The sequence below is a fragment of the Solanum stenotomum genome, chromosome 6 (assembly GCF_019186545.1).
Source record: "Solanum stenotomum isolate F172 chromosome 6, ASM1918654v1, whole genome shotgun sequence".
Taxonomy (NCBI): Eukaryota; Viridiplantae; Streptophyta; class Magnoliopsida; order Solanales; family Solanaceae; genus Solanum; species Solanum stenotomum.
This window is the reverse complement of record NC_064287.1, coordinates 2,944,783-2,966,460: the sequence shown is the minus strand read 5'-3', so window position 1 is coordinate 2,966,460 and position 21,678 is coordinate 2,944,783. Positions and strand designations below refer to the sequence as shown.

The 21,678-nt window shown below is 32.8% G+C and overlaps 4 protein-coding genes across 6 annotated transcripts; 2 read left to right on the top strand and 2 right to left on the bottom strand.

Moving 5' to 3' along the window:
- The first annotated feature begins 841 nt into the window (after nt 1-841).
- Nucleotides 842-7,908, top strand: LOC125868144 (pyridoxine/pyridoxamine 5'-phosphate oxidase 2). Of its 2 annotated transcripts, none has more exons than XM_049548757.1 (9): nt 842-1,000; nt 1,087-1,136; nt 1,229-1,286; nt 1,891-1,923; nt 2,123-2,218; nt 2,763-2,927; nt 3,006-3,069; nt 3,801-3,847; nt 7,765-7,908. In XM_049548757.1, the coding sequence occupies exons 1-9, from the start codon at nt 914-916 to the stop codon at nt 7,891-7,893; spliced, it is 729 nt and encodes a 242-aa protein (XP_049404714.1). In that variant the 5' UTR covers nt 842-913; the 3' UTR covers nt 7,894-7,908. The 2 variants fall into 2 exon arrangements, with proteins under 2 accessions (XP_049404714.1, XP_049404713.1); XM_049548756.1 differs by having other exon boundaries at nt 3,792-3,847.
- LOC125868137 (laccase-6) lies at nt 4,408-7,555 on the bottom strand. Of its 2 annotated transcripts, XM_049548748.1 has the most exons (6): nt 7,188-7,552; nt 6,964-7,115; nt 6,618-6,862; nt 6,144-6,272; nt 4,814-5,755; nt 4,408-4,729 (listed from the first exon to the last, which is right to left on the bottom strand). In XM_049548748.1, exons 1-6 carry the CDS (start codon nt 7,320-7,322, stop codon nt 4,599-4,601), a joined length of 1,734 nt encoding a protein of 577 aa, XP_049404705.1. In that variant the 5' UTR covers nt 7,323-7,552; the 3' UTR covers nt 4,408-4,598. The 2 variants fall into 2 exon arrangements, with proteins under 2 accessions (XP_049404705.1, XP_049404704.1); XM_049548747.1 differs by having other exon boundaries at nt 4,408-5,755; nt 7,188-7,555.
- A 4,298-nt stretch (nt 7,909-12,206) lies between the features above and the next one.
- LOC125868148 (uncharacterized) lies at nt 12,207-15,832 on the top strand. Its single transcript, XM_049548761.1, has 3 exons — nt 12,207-12,340; nt 15,008-15,090; nt 15,600-15,832. The coding sequence occupies exons 1-3, from the start codon at nt 12,262-12,264 to the stop codon at nt 15,633-15,635; spliced, it is 198 nt and encodes a 65-aa protein (XP_049404718.1). The 5' UTR covers nt 12,207-12,261; the 3' UTR covers nt 15,636-15,832.
- A 636-nt stretch (nt 15,833-16,468) lies between these two features.
- LOC125868146 (uncharacterized protein At4g00950-like) lies at nt 16,469-20,899 on the bottom strand. Its single transcript, XM_049548759.1, has 2 exons — nt 20,284-20,899; nt 16,469-17,004 (listed from the first exon to the last, which is right to left on the bottom strand). The coding sequence occupies exons 1-2, from the start codon at nt 20,815-20,817 to the stop codon at nt 16,906-16,908; spliced, it is 633 nt and encodes a 210-aa protein (XP_049404716.1). The 5' UTR covers nt 20,818-20,899; the 3' UTR covers nt 16,469-16,905.
- Nucleotides 20,900-21,678: the final 779 nt, after the last annotated feature.

Sequence of the window (21,678 nt, the reverse complement as noted above, 5' to 3'; positions counted from 1 at the left end):
AGGAAAACATTTTCCTTCATACCAAACACACCATAATCAAGTTGAACATCCGTTATGGGATAAGAACAAAAATGAACCTTTTCTTCAACGATGTGGTCAATATGAGATTTATGGGTCATTAAGTTGGAAACAAGTTATTTTGGAATAAGTTGTTCGATTATGTATATGAGATATAAAAATGGTGAGATAAATAATTTAAGAACTACCTAATACTTCCAACCAAATATGAAATAAAATAAAATAATTCTACATTTTATCTTGAGATTACTATACCTTATACCTCACCCAAACAATTCTAAAAAGTAAATACATGTCAAAGTTGTTTAAACACAAGTTTTTACCTTTTTCCACTAAAAAGAATTAGTTAACCATATGTCTATGCTATTCAAAAATTAATTTAAGAGAGAAGTAATGAAAACATTTCTATACTTGGCGTAAATTATTAGTTTTATTTTGAATTATTGACAGTCCTAAAAATACTTGTCTAACCAAACCTAAATACATCTCCAATCTTGCAATATTAATGAAATACACCCCTAAATTCTTATCAAATTTAGGAGTGTTTTCAACATTTTTCTCAATTTTTATTAAGAACCTCATACTTTTGTTTGAGACCATTTACTATGTCATATAACATATCATTAGTATATCGATGTATTTAAGTTTAATTAGTTAACTAAATATGTATTTTTAAAATTGTCAATAGTCAAATACGAAACTAATAATTTGGTTTGAATATTTTCAGTACTTTATCTCTTATTTTAATCATGTAATATTACCCAAAAGAAAAACCCTTCTTGATAATTTACCTTGATTGGTAGAGTGAAATTGGAACTATTTCTATGGAGTTAGTTTCTGTATTTGCTCCTTACAAGGCAAAAATTGTTCCAATAATTTGGGAAAATTGCCGAAAATGAGTAGCTCAGCTCCATGGAAGCAGCTTCTTCTCAACTCCATAAACTCTAATTCCCATCTTAAGCATTCAACCTACTTTCAGCTCGTACAAATTCCTGCATTTCTTCCTCTTCAGTGTAATTTTTGTTGTTGAATCAGTTTTTTATGATTTACTTTTGCTTCTTGCATTAGGCAACTGTTGGATCCAATGGAAGACCCTCTAATCGAACTGTCGTTTTCAGGTCTGCTTTCACCCCTTAAACTTATATATGTTTAATTCACTGATTTCTTCATTTTCATTGTGTGTAATTTATCTTCTTTTCTTTTTCTGTAGAGGGTTTCAAGATGGTACTGATAAGATTCAAATTAATACTGACTCACGAAGCTGCAAGGTCTGTAATTTTGGAAATTGACTGCTTTTTGTTAAAAAACTGTTGATACCCTTTTGTTTTAATAAAGTTCTGCAACTTTCAAGTATTCATATGAGTTGCTCGGATGGTAAACACCCTCCTTTCGAGTCACCAAGGAAGTAAAAAACACCTAAAAAAGAAAAGAAGAAAAGAATTCATATCTTAAACTATTTAGAATTTCTAGTATGATGGTAGTAGTGGTGGAGCCAGAATTTTCATAAAGGGAATTCAAGTTGTGATCCTTTATCAGTATTGTTATATTACTCTCCTAATATCTTTTTCTTCGATTCTATTATTAATTATTGTTTCCTTTGCTTTGGTTATCATATTTTTTGATTTTGTTTTGAGTATTATGCTTCTTCGCTACTGTATTTTCTTTACATACTTTACTTTGATATGCTTTACTTGAGCCGATGGTCTATTAGAAATAGTCTTTCTATCTTCACAAGGTAGGGGTAAGGCTATGCACACACAACTCTTTTTAGGCTCTTCTAGTGGGATTACATTGGACATGTTGTTGTTGTTGTTGCCATTTAAGTTGTGTATTGTGCTTAGAACTGATGACGGTTTACTTGAATCAGTGCAGATTGAAGATCTTAAGCATTGCCCATTTGCAGAGGTATTTGATACTTTGTTAATTCATTATTGCTAGAGAGTATAAATGATTTGTCTCATTTCTTTTTCATGGCTTCTGAATTGGGCCTTAGTGTTTAATGTGTAAATGCACAATAGAGTTGCTTCCCGTCCGACTTTTTGTAAAATGTGAAACATTCTGTAATTAATCCAATGCTGTTTGAACAAATCTGGTAATGATTCAGGTGTGCTGGTATTTCACTGAAACTTGGGAACAATTCAGAATTCATGGAAGAGTCGATATGATTGATGCATCAAACTCTGACCCAGATAAACTTAAGGTAATTCCAGAAGAATCTTTACTATTTCATGTTGTTTTTACCTATACATGTGATAATTTGTGATTTTATTTTGTTCTATTAGTAATAAATCTAAGACTTGCAATCAGCTCCAGTTTCAGCGCACATGCCTTTATCTAGAATTAAGTGTCACTCGTTTATTTTAAGATGTGTTAAAAGCTCCAGCTGCAAAGCAACAATTCATTCAGAAACTTTCTGTATTCAGCACTTTGCTGTGTTTCAGTACCATGCATTTCTGATTGTAGTGTACTTAAGAGCATTTTTTTGCAAATATTTCATAGTGAAACAGTGGTGGTTCTTTCAACAAAATTATATTGCTTGCATACTTCTGCTCTAGGTACCTTGAATTATGTAAGATATTGATATTCTTTATCACACTATGTGACTATGTGTAGTGTTCAACTGTTAATCTCTATTATATAGAGATCTACTTCATCAACTTGATGCAGTAATTAAACTTACTGCCTCAATTTTTTTTTTCTTGGTAAATAATATATTTTCTTCTGCATATTCTGATGATATTCAGCAAAGAGAGGCAGCTTGGTTTGCTGGTTCTGTGAGATCAAGACTACAATATTTGGGGCCTACTCCAGGGCTTCCTTCTCTAGATGAACAACCATCGCACGATTCGCTAGATTCGTCTGCTGGTCCAGTCGATGCATTCTGCCTTCTACTTCTGGACCCTGAGCAGGTCTGAGTTTTTCCCTGGTCATGTAACTTTCACGAAGAAGGTGCATGTGTAACTTTCCTCTATTTGTGTTACTTACAGGTTGATTATCTGAACTTGAAGAGAAATGAGAGGCTAGCATTTACTACTGCACGTAGTGTCAATGGTGAGAACTTCTGGACACAAAATAAAGTCAACCCATGATATTCAATTTGTCATCCCACAGATTATCCCAATAGACTATTGGTATATGCACTGAAATGAATCTTTTTAGTATTATTGAGATAATTTTGGAAGGAACATTGTTCTCTGACTGAATAAACTAAATTGTTTCATATGCTCCATTACATTAATATAGAAATTTGATGTCAGAATTATGAGAGATAGGAAAACTCTATATGTTATATTAGTCATGGTTTTACATACCTGGCTACCAAAGACCTCTGCTATTCTTCTCAGAGTACGCTCTACGTCTGATCTGTGCTATGATGATCTATGTTTTGAACCATGATATTGCTTCTGAGACACCTCATGAAGTAGGTCAGCCTTCCTTGCAAAGCTTCTTGCCCGAATGAGTATTTCAAATTATTCCAATCAGAGGCTGAAAAAGGGCTGTTACTTTGTGTAATGAGATTGTGGAATACTCATTTGAGCAAGAAGCATCCCCAAGGAAGGGCATGCTAGATGAAAGGGCCTATTTCTATTGTTTTTCGGTTAGTTTAATTTTCTGCCAAGACTGTGTGATTGAGAGTTAATTGTGCTAGCCTTGCAAGTTATGGAGTTGATCGAGTTTATAGACACTTCTATTCTGTACTGAGGGGTCTTTGTTGAGTTGTTAGATTATGATCTATAATTATTTCTATTGTGAATTAAAATTGGATTTGTTAGATTTCACAGTTCCTGATGAAAGAAATCAGCTGAATTTGAAGCACATGCGTACTAAGGTACCTCTACCTAACCTCTAATGCTTCAGTTTCTGTTTGTGGTTGCTATTCTTTGTCACTTGCTGGAAGCCACCCACCTTTCAGAACATTTTATTCGGAGAACACTCAGAACATTTTATTCGGAGAACACTGGTAGCTTTCAAATTTCTCCAATAGGATCCCTTCATTTCTATCTAGTGAGTTGTGATTTATCAATCTATAAATTGACAAAGTTTATGGTTGAAATACTGTGACAATTTGAATGACCAAAACGCTTGTGCTAAGCACTTGTCAGTTGTACTTGAAGGAAATGTTAAAGCTGTGTTATTTAGGTAATTAGTTAGTTATCTACTGCCTGAAGGCATGTTTGAAGTTACTGGTTTTTGTTCTTAGTAAGCTTATAAGAGAAAATGGGACTACCAGACAGCTTCTTGGTTCCCATTCTTACCATTTAACTTTTTATTATATTTCTTATTAGTGATCAATCATTTTCCAATTTCCTATATCCAAAACCCTACCTACCTGCATATGTTTGTGTGCCGTGTAAAGGAAGCTTTGTCATGATGCAAAAGACAAATGAATGAACATGAGAGACAAGTTCCGATTCTATTACACAAATTTATAAATGTCAACAATTGCCAATTCTTTGAATAAAGAAAATCAGTGTATCGGCTATTGCACACTTGGTGGGTCAAAGAATCTCCAATTGGAAACATATAAACTTTCCAGGTTTGTTGTTATCAACCTCCACCCTAATAAACATCACATATATCTAGCATCTGGGCAAGTCTTTTGGAGGATGAGGAAGTCTTTCTAATGGCCCTTCCCCATTCTTCACAATGAGCACCACCGATAAGCCCCAAGATAAATGTATCTCCAAATGACAGTGCATAAACCATGCCCCTGTGCATGAAAATGGTCCATCCGTGAGTTTAGTACAACGGACTGTAATAATTATGAGATGAAATTTAGTTTCTAATTTATTACCTGGATTGTCAGCAACGAATCGAATGGCAGCCCATCCACCTACTGGAACTCCAATTGTGTTCATATATGGTGGATCCACCAGATTGAAGTTGGCTGTATCTGGATCATAGTTTCCGGTACCATAACCTACAACATAAAAGCTGTAGCCATGAAGATGAATAGGGTGGTTCTCCGTGGAGACGGTGCTGGTGTCCTGTAGGATCAGTTGAACCTTGGTCCCATAGTCAAGGACATAGGTCCTAGTTCCATTCAGTGAATTTGTGTCATTAGGAGGGTTATTAGGTGCCCCATTCACAAAATCATAAAACGTCAGGGGTACCCCAGGAAAATCTTGAGTGAAGTACCCACTGATGTTCTTGTAGTAAGCTTCCAAAATTGAGATGTTAGGTTTACTAAAGCTGATGTTATTCATGGAAGCAGCCATGACTCCACCACCTTTAGCTTGACAATCTTTTTGGGGATTCTTGGACCGACATTTTTGCACGTTTAGTCCAATTGTAACGAATAGGTTTCTGTCAATATCTTTAGGAACAGTAACAGGATTAAGACTTCTAAGCCCGTCCATGACTGTCTTAGCGGCAAGATTGTCATCAAAATGTGGTAAAGCTGCAGGTAAACTTAAGCCATTTGCTGTGGCACCAAAATACTGGAAGTAAGCTATTGCTGTTATGTTTTGAAATGAGACATTCTTAGCAGATTGATAAGGTCCCATGGCCATTGAATATCTTGCTATAGGTTTATCTGCTGTGACTAAGACGTTTAGGGTTTGCCCCGGCCCGAGCATGACTCGGTCCGTGGTCAATGGCTTTGTGTACTCTGCATCAACTTCAACAATTGTCAATCTGTGATTTGCAATGGCAAAGAAATGCTCCTGGTTCAAAGCTGCATTGATTAACCTTAACAAGTATGTCTTCCCTGGAACCGCATCTATTTTAAAAATATCTGAAACAAATCACTGACACTTTTTAGCTAACAGAAACAGTTAAAAAGTACTCCTTGTCTCCCAGTTTATGTGATGCACTTTCTCTTTTGGTTTTATTTAAAAAAGAATGATACATTTCTATACTTAGAAACAATTTAACTTGAAACTTCTCAAAAACAATTTAACTTGAAACTTCTCATTTTATCCATTATATCTATCGCATGTTTTGGACAAGAAGTCTTAAAAGTCTTACTTTCTTTCTAAAATTCCGTGTCAAGTCAAAGTGCATCACTGAGATGGAAGGAGTAACAAATATGACAAAGTAATGATGCAAATTTTGTCATTTTTCCCTGTTTTTGGATTTAAAAGTTGGAAGTAAAAAGTTGCATAATGAATGTAAAAAATTACCATCAGTAGAGCAATTATAATTAGGGCCGGGTTGGCCATTGATGGTAAAAGCATCAGCCGGTGGTGGGGCTCCGCCACCAGCTAAAACTGCCTGCTCAATTTGCACCATGTCCTTCATCCAAAACTCTCCTGTAAAACTCATAAGTTTGAGAATAGCAAATGCTTTTAGAAAGTCGGTGTATATAAGTTAAATCTTTTGAGACACTCTTCAGAAATAAGATTGTTTTCAGATTAGTTTTTGAGAAAATTTCTTAATAACATTCTTATTCTGAAAAGTGTTCAAGTTATATGCATCGGTAGTGTAAAGAATATTGTTTACACTAATGGTGTAGTTTTATCTGTTATAGCAAGTTGTTTACTATTTACACTAGGTGATCAAACAACATCCATTAAATAGAGTTATTTTTTTACACTTTAGCACATAGAACTTATATTCTTCTCAAAAAGAAAGATAACTATGTTGAATCAACGTACCTAAAATAATAATATGCTCTTCATACGGGAACTTGAAAGGGTAAGGAACACCATTCTTAGGGTAAACAACAATGGCACCATAAACAGTGGCTCGAAGCCACGAAACATGAGCGTGCCAGAAAAATGTGCCCTTCTGTTGTGCCAGAGTGAACTCATAAGTGAAGTTTTGTCCAGTTTGTATGGGGCATTGTGTAATGTAAGAAGGGCCATCAGACCAACACGATAGCCTCTGACGGATTCCATGCCTGAAGAAATCTTGAAAGCCCAGGTAAGCTTAATTTTCCATAATATGTGAAAATGAGAAAAGAAAGGGAAGAGAATTGAGATTTTATTTAGTATCAGTTACCAGTGGATTGTGATATTGTATGGGGATTCATTGGTAACTCTGACGATAACTTTATCGTCTTCTTGAGCATAAACAACTGGACCTGGATACATTCCATTGATGGTTGGAATGTCTTTAGTGTTACATAACTTAGTTATACTAGTAGTTTGCACCTGAAAGGAAAAAGAAGAATTGAGTAGTAAATACCACTTGTTTAACAAAAGTATGATGAGAAGAAACTAAACCTTGAAATCATAGAATCTTGTTGATCTGCCTCCTCGCCGTTGTGGTCTAAAACCCACAACATATTTGCTGTGGTTATTGCAGAGAAACAAGATAAATAAGAAGTAAATAAACAAAGTAGTGAGCAAGTTTTTCATGTTGAGAGTTAGGAGAATAAAAGGAGATTGACATGTTATAAGACTAAAGGCTTGGATGAATATATACAAGGAAGAGAAATTATAAGATGTTGGCTAGATGTGTTTATATTTGATAGCTTCCATGATTCCTCTCACATGGTTTTGTAATAATAAGTTGTTGGGGAAATCTTTATTCATATATATTATGCTCACTGGTGAGCAAGTTTTTTTTTTTTTTTTTTAATAAAATGTGTAGCTAGCTCATTATAGTCCCTGACCATACAACATTTTTGCTTAATTGGTAACATATGAGTACATAAAAGTTAAAATAGATTATGAACGAGCACTATATACATATATATATTATGACTGAGGAAGTGGAGTTTTGCTTGCAATGCAAACCTGCTCTTTTGAGTAGGGAAGGCTACTTGTTCCTCAACTTACTATTGCCCTACTTCTGCAGCATACTCCCCGTACGTTCACACTTTACTTGCATGACATGTTTATTATAACCCGCCCCTCGTTGTATAGTCACTCACTAAACAGGGGCGTAGGTAGGGATGCAAGGGGTTCATCTGAATACCATTCGTGAGAAAAAAAGTATAGGTATATGTAAGACGAGGCCAAATTTATTTTTAATGTACATATTGTAGATGCGGAATCTTATTGCTTCTTTGTATATTTAAACCTTCATATTTCTGTATTGGCCATAATTGACAAAAACATTGGGTCTTAGCTACTGTATACAATCAACAATGAAATGTGCAACAAGTTGAACAAGGAAGAAAAAGAAAAAAGAAAAAAAACTTCGACTAAGTTTTGTATGTAAAGCTAGACAAATAGAGCTGTATATATGATCATGCCTTGACCCCAATTTGACTCAATTGTATGAATTCCTCTATATATGTTTGATGAGTAGTAGGGCCAATGTAAAGTGTTAGTCAAGTAGCTTTGACTCAGATCCTATATATGTGTTAGGAACATCGTTAAATAAGTGCAACAAAAATTGGCTTCGAACCCAATAAATCAAACGAGTTATGATAAAATTCAGAACTCATATTCCTAAAGTTCCAAATTTTGATCCGGCCTCTGATGGTTGGAGTGTGGTTGTGTGTGTATGGTTGAGAGGCGTTTAAACAACATTTACAAACTTTGTTTAATTTCATAGGTGGGTTCGAATGAGGGTAGTGTGTACACACGCATACCTCACCCCTACCTTGTAGAATGTTTTCGATAAATCCTCGACTCAAAATGGTGTTCAAAGAAGATGAAATTTGGCAACACGTGAGATGACAAGATGATTAGGGGAAACTAAAAGGGAATTATAAAAGATTTGAGTGTGGCCTTTTGTAGACATTTTTTATCACTCAAAATCATAAGCAATTTGTGCACGCCTGAGGGCCCTAAATTTTAAATCCTCTCTTCTACAACTATATATTTTCCCAAATCTTCTTAAAGTTTTATTACTTGATCTCTTTAAAGTAATTAGTCAGACAATTGCATCTCTTTCATTTTAAGGGAAAAAATATTCATAAAAAATCATAAGGAAAAATAATTATAGAAATAATATTGTGTAGCTGCTTTTAGATACATGTAGCTTTTAAAATGTACATAGGACTAGTTTGGTATAAGGGATAACTAATCCCACATTGAAGGTGGAGTAACATTCGTGGAATAACTAATCCCGAGGTAAATTAATCTTGGACTAACTTGTTCCTCAATCAAATGAGCCTGTAAAGGTTTAGCTAGAGGGGCAAACTCGAGATCTTTCTTATATATCGACATTGCTTGTTGTTCCTCTTGAAGGTTTGAAGTTTCAAGCCTAACCTCTTTCGAAAGTCTGAAGTTTGAATTGCATTAAAAAAAAAACCTTTGATTTTGAAAGTTGTCCTGAGGTTTTAAGTTTGTTCCAAGACGATTAAATATTAAGTACTTTATAAAGTTTGACTATGTTTTAAATAGTAGGGTCATTTGTGCACTTTATTCAAAGGCAAAGCTACCTTATTAAATACGTATACTAATTCTACCTATATTTTCAAATAATTATGTATATTACCATTAATTAGGAGTTTTCTATCATATATTGAGGAAGCTAATATACACTTATATACATCTATATTTGCTACCAGATACACTAAAATAAAGAGAGAAACGAGTAAGATGGGGGAGGGGGGCGAGCGAGATAGTCATATATCTTAGATACATGTGAATTACACTAGATATATGTATCTGGTGTGATTCACGTGTGTCTGGGATACCATATACACTAGAGAGCAGCGAGCAAGATGGGAGAGAGGCAAAAGAGATTTGTTATGTATCTCATATACATGCAATTTCACTTTGATATAGTGTATTGAGAACAAAATACACCTAATTTTGACTTCATGTATCTCGAGATATACATGTACCTGGACGCATCAAAATCTGATAGGATTCATAGTAATGCAAACTGGTATGTATCTAAGTAATTAGCTCCTAAACTAATAAGATTTATGTAAGTTTCCCTATTCAAATAATTGCCAAGTATGAGCAAGCAAGCCCTATATATCACGTATTGTCAACAACTAGACACTCGGGGTGCAGGAAACTACACTTGGCTAATAATCTCGGAAGGAAATGGATGATCTTGAATTTTTTACTTTGCTTGTCCTACAGGAAAGTCTTCAAGGTTAAAAAAGTTTTAAAATTTTGATATCGATTGAGCTAGTCGGGAAAATAGTTTAAGACCACTCACCTCCAACAAAAAAATTACACCCAATGACCTTAAAGTGGGTGTCTTTTAGCTTTTGACTATCACTTGTCCTACGCACAAACCTTTAAGGTAAAAAATAAAAAACACACGAGGTAAAACTTGTTAAACTTAAAGTTTTATCCATAAGACAAACGAATTTCAGGTTCGAGACCTTCACTCTAAAGTCATTCTTGTAAATCACCGTATAGCTACCTCCAAAGCCATTCTTATAAATCATCCACAATTGCTTGACAGGCATACGTATTAGTAACTTAAAAGGTCACTCAACTTATTAATTAATTTCACAACCTATTAATTAATCTCACTCTTTAAACTTTTCTCTTACAATTCAGCTTTTGATAAGATGAAAAGAGTTACAAAATAATATATAGAAGAAGTTATGAACATCGTGCATCATATTTAATTATTGTACATGTTTTGTAAATTTCTTGATATAAATATAGGATTGAAATTAAAGTTACTAAGTTCAACTGAAGCCATACATAACTTTCTACCTCCACCCTTACTTAAAGAGAAGATTCATCTACAAATTGGGACCAATGAGATTTCTTCATTTTTAACCAAAAGTTATGAAATCGTGTCTTGAAATTAAAAAAAAAAAAATCCTAATATGGTTTATAGTGTTAAAGTGTATCACCGTCTCATCTTAAAAGTTCAAGTTATTAGAAATATCACATTATTATTTACTTTTAGGTGAAAAACAATAGCGGAACAAATCTTTTCCATCTTCCAATTCATTAGGGTAAAGGGTTAAATTTGTTCAAGATATATTTTTTTTCTCTCTCAAAGAATTTTAACAAATGGAATTCATCATATTCCACACCGGAGCATGACAAGAATAAATACGAGACAATTTGTTAACAACAAGAGTTACGTATGAAATGACCAAGTACAAAATTTAGCAATTTCATCGATCATAACAATCAAATTTGAACCTTTTCCCGATCTACAACCATATACTCCATATCTTTCTAGCAGCTTTACGCATGCGTATAGATATCTACACGTCTTAATAAATCAAATCAAATCAAATCAAGAAGACGAAAGCTTAGATTGGGTAAACGAAGCATGTTTTGTGAATAAAAGAGGTCGATTTTTTCCTTCTTCTTCATCATCATCTTCGTCGTGGAATGTACTAATGGTGATGCACGAGCATCGTTCGAGGGACGCAAAGAAGGCCGATGCCAAACTTGTCCCAATTCTGTTTGCCATTTTGTCCAATTTATCGCATGAAACGAAGCTGCAATTTTGCTGCGACATGGAAAATTAGTACTTTTAGTACTACTATAGGTTAAATTTTAATTCAAAACAAAGTATTATTTTTTTTAGATGGAAAGAAAGAAAGATCCAAACGATCATCCACCAAATAATATAATATGGTGGGATGGATTGAATCTTTCTTTCTAAACAAAAAAGTCTTGAATTTTCCCCTTTGGAAATGGGAAAAAACTATGGATAAAGAATGCGTCCCATTTAATAGGTCTTACATGGTGTACATTAGTTGAGTACGTAGTAATCGCGAATTGATAATTTTTTATTTTTTTTTTAAATTAATGAATTTTACGAAGGAGATATGTTTTTTAGGAAATAATTCATTACTTGGTAATTACCACACGTTTATGGACTATGATTGCATCATAAATTTATTGTTTCAATATTTACATTTGGCGATTCTTATATAATCACCAAATAGAAAAATGGAATTACTTTTGTTATGACATAATTCTTTAACATAAATAATTGAGTAAATTTTAGGTTTAGCAAACATAAAAATCGTATTTGTATGTTATAGTTGTAGTTTGTATAATTGTCCTCCATAACAAACTTTATGTTTGCTATGGCTATTAATCTGTATATTTCGGTATACATATACATAAAAAAAATATGTATTTGAGTCTATTTGTATATTTCGGTATACAAATGAGTCCTGCATTTGTATATTTCGGTATACAAATGGGTTCTGCATTTGTATATTTCGGTCTATTTACATATTTTGATATATAAATGGATCCTGCATTTATATATTTCGATCTATAAATGAATAAACTTTAGTCACATATTAGTGAATTTAACGACGCTTTGCACGGTCAAAACAAAAGATGAAGAAAGATTATGGGCCAATCTTAAACATTATGGGCCGGGTCATTGTATTAGATCACTAAAGGGGCAAACCAAAAATATTGAGACATTAAATCCAGAAGAAGAAAGATGGCGGTAATGGAGAGATTGAAAATGTTCGTAGTACAAGAGCCTGTAGTGGCTGCTTCATGTCTAATCACTGGTTTTGGTATTTTTCCTCTCAAATCTGTTACCTAATTTTGCTCTTCGATAAAGAAGAAGAATCTCAATTATCTGCTTAATTTAGCTAATTGAATCGTCAACTTTAGTTAAATTGATTGTCCTTCTCAATTGTCTGACTAAATTACTTTTTATTCACTGCTATGGAAAATAAAATTCTTCTATTGATCCTTGAAGGAATTGTGGTTTTTGCAGTTGTTGTTCTCAATAGAAGCGTGACTTAACTCACTCGGTTGAGTCATGTAATATTACTTTAAGAATTAAAATTCATCCATTAAGCTCAATTACTAATAAGTATAATAGTGTTCCCTCGTTCATTTTTACTTGTCACTTTTTCTAAAATATTTTTTTTCATTTTCACTTGTCACTTTTGGCATAGACAATAATTTTTTTCCAAATCATTTTCCAAGACATCATTTAATAGGGGATAGTTTGGTAAATACCTATAACAATCTTTCCTATTTGTTTTACCCTTTGGGATGGCCCAGTGGTTTGAGCTTGGAATTTTCATGTTGGAGGTCTCAAGTTCGAAACCCCTTGCCAGCGAAAGCAGGGGGTTTGCCTTCTGGGTTGAGCTCGTCGCACCGGGCTTGTCTAGTGCAGGTTACCTCTCATATGTGGTTTGTGAGCTATTGCGTAGGAGCGGATGTTTTTACCCTGTGCGCACCCAAAGGGTAGCGGGTTTCCCTTGTCATAAAAAAAATAATTGTTTTCTTAATAGGTATGTCAAGTCAAACAGTGACAAGTAAAAATGAATTGAGGGAATAATATCTTAATTTTAAAATTACATAATTACTATTCCCTCCATTTCAATTTACGTGCCAAGTTTTGATCTGGTATGGAGTTTGAGGAAGAGGAGTTGTTTTGGAACTAATGGGTGTGCCAAGTCGTATATTTGTGTAGCTAATAAGACTTTTTAAACATACCCCTTGTGGGATTTCAGTGGGTATGTAGTTGTCGTATAAAAGTATATCATTAAAGAAAAATGGGAAGTTCAAGTTAAATTGTTTCCAAATTTAGAAAGCTGTCTAAAACGGAAATGCTGCCAGGTAAACTGGAATGAACGGGGTTAGTAAAATTGTAACTTTATACTTCTTTTTTCAATATAATTGAATTTTAGTCACATTGCAACTTAAGACTATTTTATGTGTGATGTGAAATGTCATTAAAATAAGTTGATAATCAAAATATAATGGAATGTAGGTATTGCTAATTTATTCTTTTAGTTTTGCTCTGGAAGTTCTAGTTTATGTTCAATATTTAACTAAGCACATCAAATTTAAGTTCGAATTTAGACTTATAATTTGTTTAGATGAATTGCGCTCGGCTTGTCTCTAGTCTAATTGTATTGTTAACAAAGAGCAATTGAAGGCTTAGGCTTCACTTGGTTGAGCTCGACTTTATTCAGTATTGAGTATGAGTCAGAGAGGCATGAACATTAAAATGTATGCCTTGATCTATCTTAGTTATTAACAGTGTACATTTTCTTCTTTTTAGCATCTAATTTATACGTATAAGTGTAATTGTACAAAAAAATGATAAGACATTCACAGAGAAGACCAATTATAGATCAAGAGGTTCTCTGCAAGTGTTATGACAGCAAAGGGATTTGGGGGTCGGGGTGGGGAGGGAAGCAGTAGTTACTTGAATTATCTTGTCTCATATTTTATCGAATTTGAATGACTTCCCAGTTCATGATAGAAAGGATTCATCGAGTAAACATTTTGCATCAAGTGCAATGGATGCGTTAATATCGGTTTTGTTATGGCTGGATTTGATCTTACCAAATCTGGCTGACCAGTGGGTTTAAAAGCCAGTATTACTGTGACAATAAATTGGACAAGCACATATCTGCAACTATTAAGTTTCTCCTTTCACTCGTCTCCTCTTTCACAGGGATATTGACACAAAATAGACTCCAGATTTTTCTCTCTTTGATAGCCTCGGTCTTGTTAGTGTCAGTAGGGCTTAGTTGATTATTTTCCTGTGTGGCACATGCTATTAGGCCAAGGCGTCAAGCCTTAAATGGAAAGCTTTGGGGAGTTCTGATTCATTGCTTTGTAACATACGTGACTCATTTTTTTCTTTATCGGCCTTGGATTTGTTTAGATTCCTTGTCCATATAAGTTTGTGGTTTCTACGAATTAACCCTTGCTCCATTGACTTACTACATATAAAATTTGTATTCGGAAGATTTATCGCTCGGTGGATAGTCACCTGGTACTTGTGTTGATGGAGATAGCAGGTACCTGGTGGAATTAGTCTATAGGTGCACGCAAGCTGGTCCAGATACCACAATTATAAAAAAGATACATTGCTTTGTGTCTCTAATTAATATCTTGGTTTACACCACCCTGTTATCCATTCCCAGGTAGGCAATGCATATGACCTTGTCGCATTGGAGACTAACATACTTAGTGATTGGTTGATAATGACCTATTCAAATTGGTCAATATAGGCATGATAGAATGGATGAACGGGTGAAACATTTTAAATGTTTTTTGAAAAATAGAATGGGTGAAACGTAATTCGGTATTGTAGAGTGCAACTTAGTTATTGTCTTTGAGATCCACTTATGATCTGTCTTTTCCACCTGCTGTTTGCTTTGACTTTGTGAAATAATTGGTCTTATATTTCTTGTATTGCCCACTTTCAGGCCTTTTCCTTCCTGCATTTGTTAGGCCAATGCTTGATTCCTTTGAATCATCAAAGCAAGTCCCTCTACCTGCTCCAAGTGATGTGAGTAAACTATGCCTACTAGTTCAAGTGCCTGTTTTTCCCCCTTTTCCCCAGTTTGCTTGTCATTTTCAGCTGGCTAGATATGGTTTCTGGTTATGTCCCTCTTCGTTAGGCATGATGGTTGTAATATTGTATGCAGTACGTCAATTTCTAACAGGTTATGCTATTCTATATACTATAACTACCGATGGTCTCCAAAAATCACCTCTTTAGTAGTTTTAATTCTGGTTTTCAATGTCCTTCATTTTAGAGTTTTCTCTTTGTGCCACTCTAAATTTAAAATACGAATTGTGAACTATTAGGACTGGTAGGTTTTATTTGTCAATCAACCAATTCCCACAATTTCTGCATCGCCTCAATTTGTCCTACAGGCTAGTGTAGCTATGAAATGAAACATGCACACTCTATTTAGCGTTGTGTCTGGAACTATAAAGATACCTTAGCTGCCCGAAGAAGACGAGGTGTCTACTCTGTACTTGAACATACTATTCCCTTCCCATGTTTTGCAGGTGGTTACTGGTATAACTGGGAAGAAACAAGGGTAACCTCCCGGTCAGGTTTTCTCATTAAAAAGCCTATTGTACTCTTATTTACACCCCTTTTTTTGTTCATTCTGATCAGAAAACAAAATAAGATCTTCATTTGTGTGTAACTATTAATGATTTTGTATTGGAGCTGTTTGAATTCAGAAACTGCCTTCATTTTATTAGCCAGTAAATGCAATGTAAGAGGCTTTTCATCATTTGAATTGCTTTGTGGATTAGATCTCTGAATTTGGTTCATGCAAATACACTCTCCTCTTTTGCATTAACAACAATGCCTGGTGTATTCCCTCAAGTGGAATATGGGGAAGGTAAGATGTACACAAACCTTACCTCTATAGTCGTGGGGTAGAGATGTTATTTCTGGTAGACCCTTGGCTCAAAAGAAGTGTAATCAAAGCAAGTGTCTTTGAAAGGAAAATAACGGCATCTAAATAGCAAGATGAACAAAGCAAATGAAGCAACATGTCGAAATTGAAGAAAAATATACTATGTGAATACTAACTAATACTACCAAGGATAGAAGATGTGAAGAGGAGACCACCCTATGTCTCTCCAACATAAAAGTACTACAACACTCAGTTACTTACTATTTATACGACAACACTTAACTATCTATTGTCTTTTTACTCTAATACTCATCTCTTGACATCCATTATTTCAACTTTAACTTCGAAATATTGTTTGCAGATCTACAATCATTTCAACTTCAACTCGAAATATTATTTGCAAATTGCTTCACACCATAAAGACTTTTGAAGAGTCATCTTAAAGAAAGGATAAAACTAACAACATCCTTTGATATTTTAAGAAAACAGTAGTAACACGAGAGAAAGAATCCAAAATGGTCACAAAATCATTATAACCCTATAAAGAAAGAGTAGGGGCAGGCCCCCATACATCGAAGTGAACTAACTCAAATAGTACACTACAATGACTCTCATTATAGGAATATTAATTATTTTAGAATATGCTTAGCCCTCTTACATACATAAGATTGTTACTCAGACACACCTGATTCAAAAACCTTGAAACTAAAACTCATGAAGATGCCCTAATCTACAATGTCATAACTCGACTTCATTATAAGAAGAAGCATTCAACGTCAATTTGAACCATCATTTCAACTTCAAACCAGGAATACTTAGCTTCTATTCCTTTTCCAAATTAAATTCATGTCCAAACATAATTACAAATTAATAACCTTTCTTAACAAGGATTTCTACTTTCCAGTAGTATTAGACCAACCACAGCCAACTATTCTCCATTAAGATTAAATTGACTGCTGGTGTTGAAAGCTATAAGATGAACAATTCTTTGACTTGTTGCTTTTCCATGGTATGGCCTTCTTGAAACCCTCATATATATTTGCCTGTAATTTTATCAATAAGAATGAAGTTAAACTAAAAACAAAAGACGAATAATTCTACACATGTCCTCACGATTATGCTAATTTGGAATAAAGCTACTGAGTTCGATCAAATTCATAACCTAAACTCTAGTTTGGTCCTACTAGTTTAATGCACATCTAACTTTTCCAACATTACTATTTATATCGGCATAAGTATCAATTAACTATGCCCACCAACATCTAGACAATTGCACATTAATTCTAATTATATTTATATCGACTATATAAATCTTCACTTACTTGAATGTGACACAAGTTCCCAAAATATCATAAATCAAACAGGCCCATGCCCTTTCCTTTATGGATAGCAAATTGATCACACCCTATAGGTGAGGGCAACACCTACATTTCCACCATATTTATGCTTTTAATTGCCTAACATAGATATATTTATGTGTTATGTTTAGCATTTCATATCCAGAAGTGTAAGTAGATTGACTGTCTTCTTCATTACAACTGCCCCTATTACTATGTTGTTTTGTCCCATGTGCTTAAATTTATGAAACAAAGTGAAATTTGTTGAAAGTTTGATCAGTTAGGTCATAGATACATGATTGTTTCATTTATGTAGTAATCTTCGAAATGACACGGAATTTAAGAAAGAAAAGAAGATTCTTAATAATTACGAGTCGTTTGGTTGGAGGTATAACTTATAATAATCTTAGGGATACAATGCGAGACTATTTTGTTCTGTGTTTAGTTGGAGGTATTAGACAGTCCTGAGATTATTTATCATAAAATGAACATTTTAAAATTGAGTTGTTTCTAGATACTTAAAGATAATATTCTTTTTTTGTAACAAACTAAAAATAAAATAAAATGTGTCATATAAATTGAACAGAGTGACAAAACAAATTTATGGATCAAACTGACCCATCAAAACTTTTAGTTTAAAAAAGTGTAACCTAGCATATGCTATTTGAAGACTATAAATTAAGAGTACGCAATTAATTAAAAGTTTGTAACAAGAAGTCAAGAACTTATAGTTACACACCTTTTTTTCTGTATAACGATAGTGTCCCACTCTCATGATGCACACCTCAATTATTTCATCAAGTATCCGCTACCTTTCACTATTAGTATTGAATAATTTTATTTATCAAGTCTTAGGCTGAGATGAGGAGAAATTATTTATCTTTGTTTTCTTCTTTTAATTTCTATTGTGATTCAAGCTTTGGTTTGTGTTTGGTACGAAAGAAAATGTTTTCCTGGAAAAAAAGTGGATTAACTTATTTTTTTCATGTTTGGTTGGTGAGTAGAAAATGTTTTTTGGAAAACATTTTTTAATGTTTGGTTGGTGAATGAAAAACATTTTCCAAAAATTATCTTTTATTTTTGGCTTAAACTAAAAACTAATTTTTAGAAAAATAATTTCTGACCCAAAAATTAACTTTGATAATTGATTTAGGACCCAACCCTAACACCCAAATTAGAACACGATCCCAACGACCGGTCCGTTGGTATAATTAACACTCAAGGGTCTCTAAAGTTCACACTCATTTCATTAATTAACACTCAAGGGTCTCTAAAGTTCACACTCATTTCATTTAAAAATTAGATCAAACCCTTAAGTGCTAATTATACCAACTTCGTCCATTAATCACTTAATAATATTGTGTTTAAGTTATATATATTATAAGTAAAAAAATAATTGAGATGACTCGGTCATTCATACAATAATTGCAAATAATTCTATTTTATAATCATTAATTGGAAACATTATAAATAGGGTAATTTGCTTGCTCATAAGTTAAACTACACTAATATAACAAAAATACTTACTTTACGTTTTATCCCAATTTATGATGTACTATTTAATTTGTATGAAAAAGAATGATATGTTTTTATTTTTACATATAAATTAATTTAAATTTTATGTATTATTAATGAGATGATGTATAAATCACACAAATACCTAAATCACATATTTTAAAAGTCAAATAACATCGATAAGAACAAATTGTCCGACAGATAGATGCGGCAAATGAGCGGGTTGAATGGAAGTTTGATATATCAAATAGGTTTAATTTATTAATAGATGAGTTATTGACCTATCCTCCAAAAGTTACTGAAATTGGCAAAAAAGTAAGTCAAAACTTTAACACATCTTACTAAATTTTAATTATTCAATTTGTTTTCTTTAATATTCTTTTAGTACTTTATTAATACTTTATTATTTTTTTCTTACTATAATGATATATAATATATCAAATAAAAAGTATTTTAACAAAGATTTTTCATTGATCAATTTGAGTTTGATATGAACCCAAATTTAATAGGTTGGATAAACGGGTTGATCAATAATCAGTCCAAACTATACATTGAGCGGATTATGATCTTATGGACTAATTTTGTTTTCTCTACAAATGTGGAAAATAAACATACTAAAGATGAAAACAAATTTTAAAGAAACGTCTTTCTTAAAATGATAATTGAGAATTCTGATTCTTCCCTCCCTCAATTCTTACCAATTTCTTTATATCTATCTTAGTAAATTTCATAGTCAATTGAAGTGCATCATATAAATTAATTTCCAAAAAAGGAACTAACAATTAGGATAGTAATAATTTCAATTTTAAACGGTCTAGAAAGTGATAAAGACTATTTTCTATCCAACAAAATATAAATTAGAAGGGCATTTAGTTATTTTCTCTTTAGCATTAATATTAATATAAAAGAAAAACATAAGTTAAATTTATTCTTTTACTTTTATATACCTACGTTTACCCTCCATTATACTATCGACTAAAATATATTCCAACTATTATACTATCAAACTAAATATACCATATTGTTAAAGCTAAGCTATAAGTGAAAAGGATCAAATTTACCCCTCTTCTTCCTCTTCAATTTAAAATCTCCAATCAAATAATGACTGAGAGGGTGTTTGGATAGGCTTAAAAGTTGATCAAACGTATTTTTAAGTTAGTTTTTAACTTATGAGAGTGTTTGACAAATACTAACTTAAAATAAGTCAAAAAAATGACTTAAAATAAATTAGAAAATGTTTGACAAAGTTAAAAATAACTTAAAATAAATTAAAAATCAAAAGTAGCCCTCCCCTACTTTTTATTTAAGTCAGTCTAAACGGACTCTATTAACTATCAGGAGTGAAGTTAATTTTTAAAAGTTTGTTAGACATTGGGTAAATTTAATTGGATAATATAACTATAGAGATATATTTAACCCGATTAGATAATATAACGAAGGATAAATACAAACAATATAAAAGAAACTTACCCACATCATGTTGGACTTAGTAGCATAGAGATTAGAAGAGCTTCCATTTCTTCTAAAACTTCCCATTCTTGCACTGCAACTTTTACCTGTAGAATCCATTGAAGATAAAAACACAGAAGAATTATTACTACCAATCTTACGTTTAACATTCCGCTGCCACCAATTTCCCTTTTTCACAAATTGCTCTGTTTCTGGTGTTTTACTGATATTTTTAAAGAATCGAAATGAAGAAGATGAAATCTTGTTATTATTATTGTTATTATTATAATAAGGTCCATCAAGAACAGTGGTGGGTGATGGTGTGTTTATTGAGTAAAGTCTTGGTGGTGGCTCTAAGGATTTTGGTTTGTTGATTGGTAGATTAATGGTGTTTGGTTTTCCTGGTTCTTTTTCCCATTGAAAAGGAACAGAGGCGGCTATGGTGTGATGAACAGGGGAAGTAATATTTGGTATTTCTTTTTTAGGATAAAACAGAGGAAATTTCGGTATAATCGGTTCTGGCTTCGACTTCGGCTTTGGGTCGGATGCTTCCATGAGGCCTTTGTTTGTGGTGGAGAAAGAGGGAATGTAGTAGAAGAGACAATTGAAGGATTTGTGTTTGGTGGGTAGTAAGGAGAAGGTTTACAACTATTTTTGGGTGTTTTTATATAGTTTGTGAAAGTGGGTTGTGCTCTAGTGGCGAGACTGGTTCACTCTTAATTAGAGATTTCAAGTTTAAGTTGTGAGTATCAATTTTTTTTTTGTTTGAAATGTCACTTCCAAATGGACCTTGTAGTGTGATATTCAAATTTAGTAGGGATTTCAATATAAGCTTCGGACATAGAGTGAAAAACCAAAAAAAAAATAAAAAAAAAATATATATATATATATCATCTGTGAGGTTTTAAAATAAATATTGTTTTAGCTCATTTCACTGAGAAAAACATAGTAAATGTGACAAACTCTTTTTTGATCAATTCTTACTTGTACTTATTTATTTAAGCATATGAACTTAGAGAAAGTCAATTGAAGGATTTGTGTTTGGTGGTTAAGGAGAAGGTTTACATCTATTTTTGGGTGTGTCTTATAGTTTATTGAGTTTTAAAATAAGTATTGTTTTAGCTTATTTTATGTTCATGAAATAAATAATAAATATAAGATATTCTCTTTTTGATTACTTTACTAGTTTAGTATAATAAAAATATTTTTTTATTCATACTTATTTATTTTAGCATATGAAGACTCAAGAGAAAGATAATTTTTTCCTTTTATGTTTTACCGTTAGTATTAATTACTCATTCCAAAATAATTTTTAAGTTTATTAAGATTACGTATCAATTAATATAGATATTATGGTAAAATATGAATAAAAAATAAATTAAGTATACAAAATTTATTGAAGATAAGTAAAAGTGA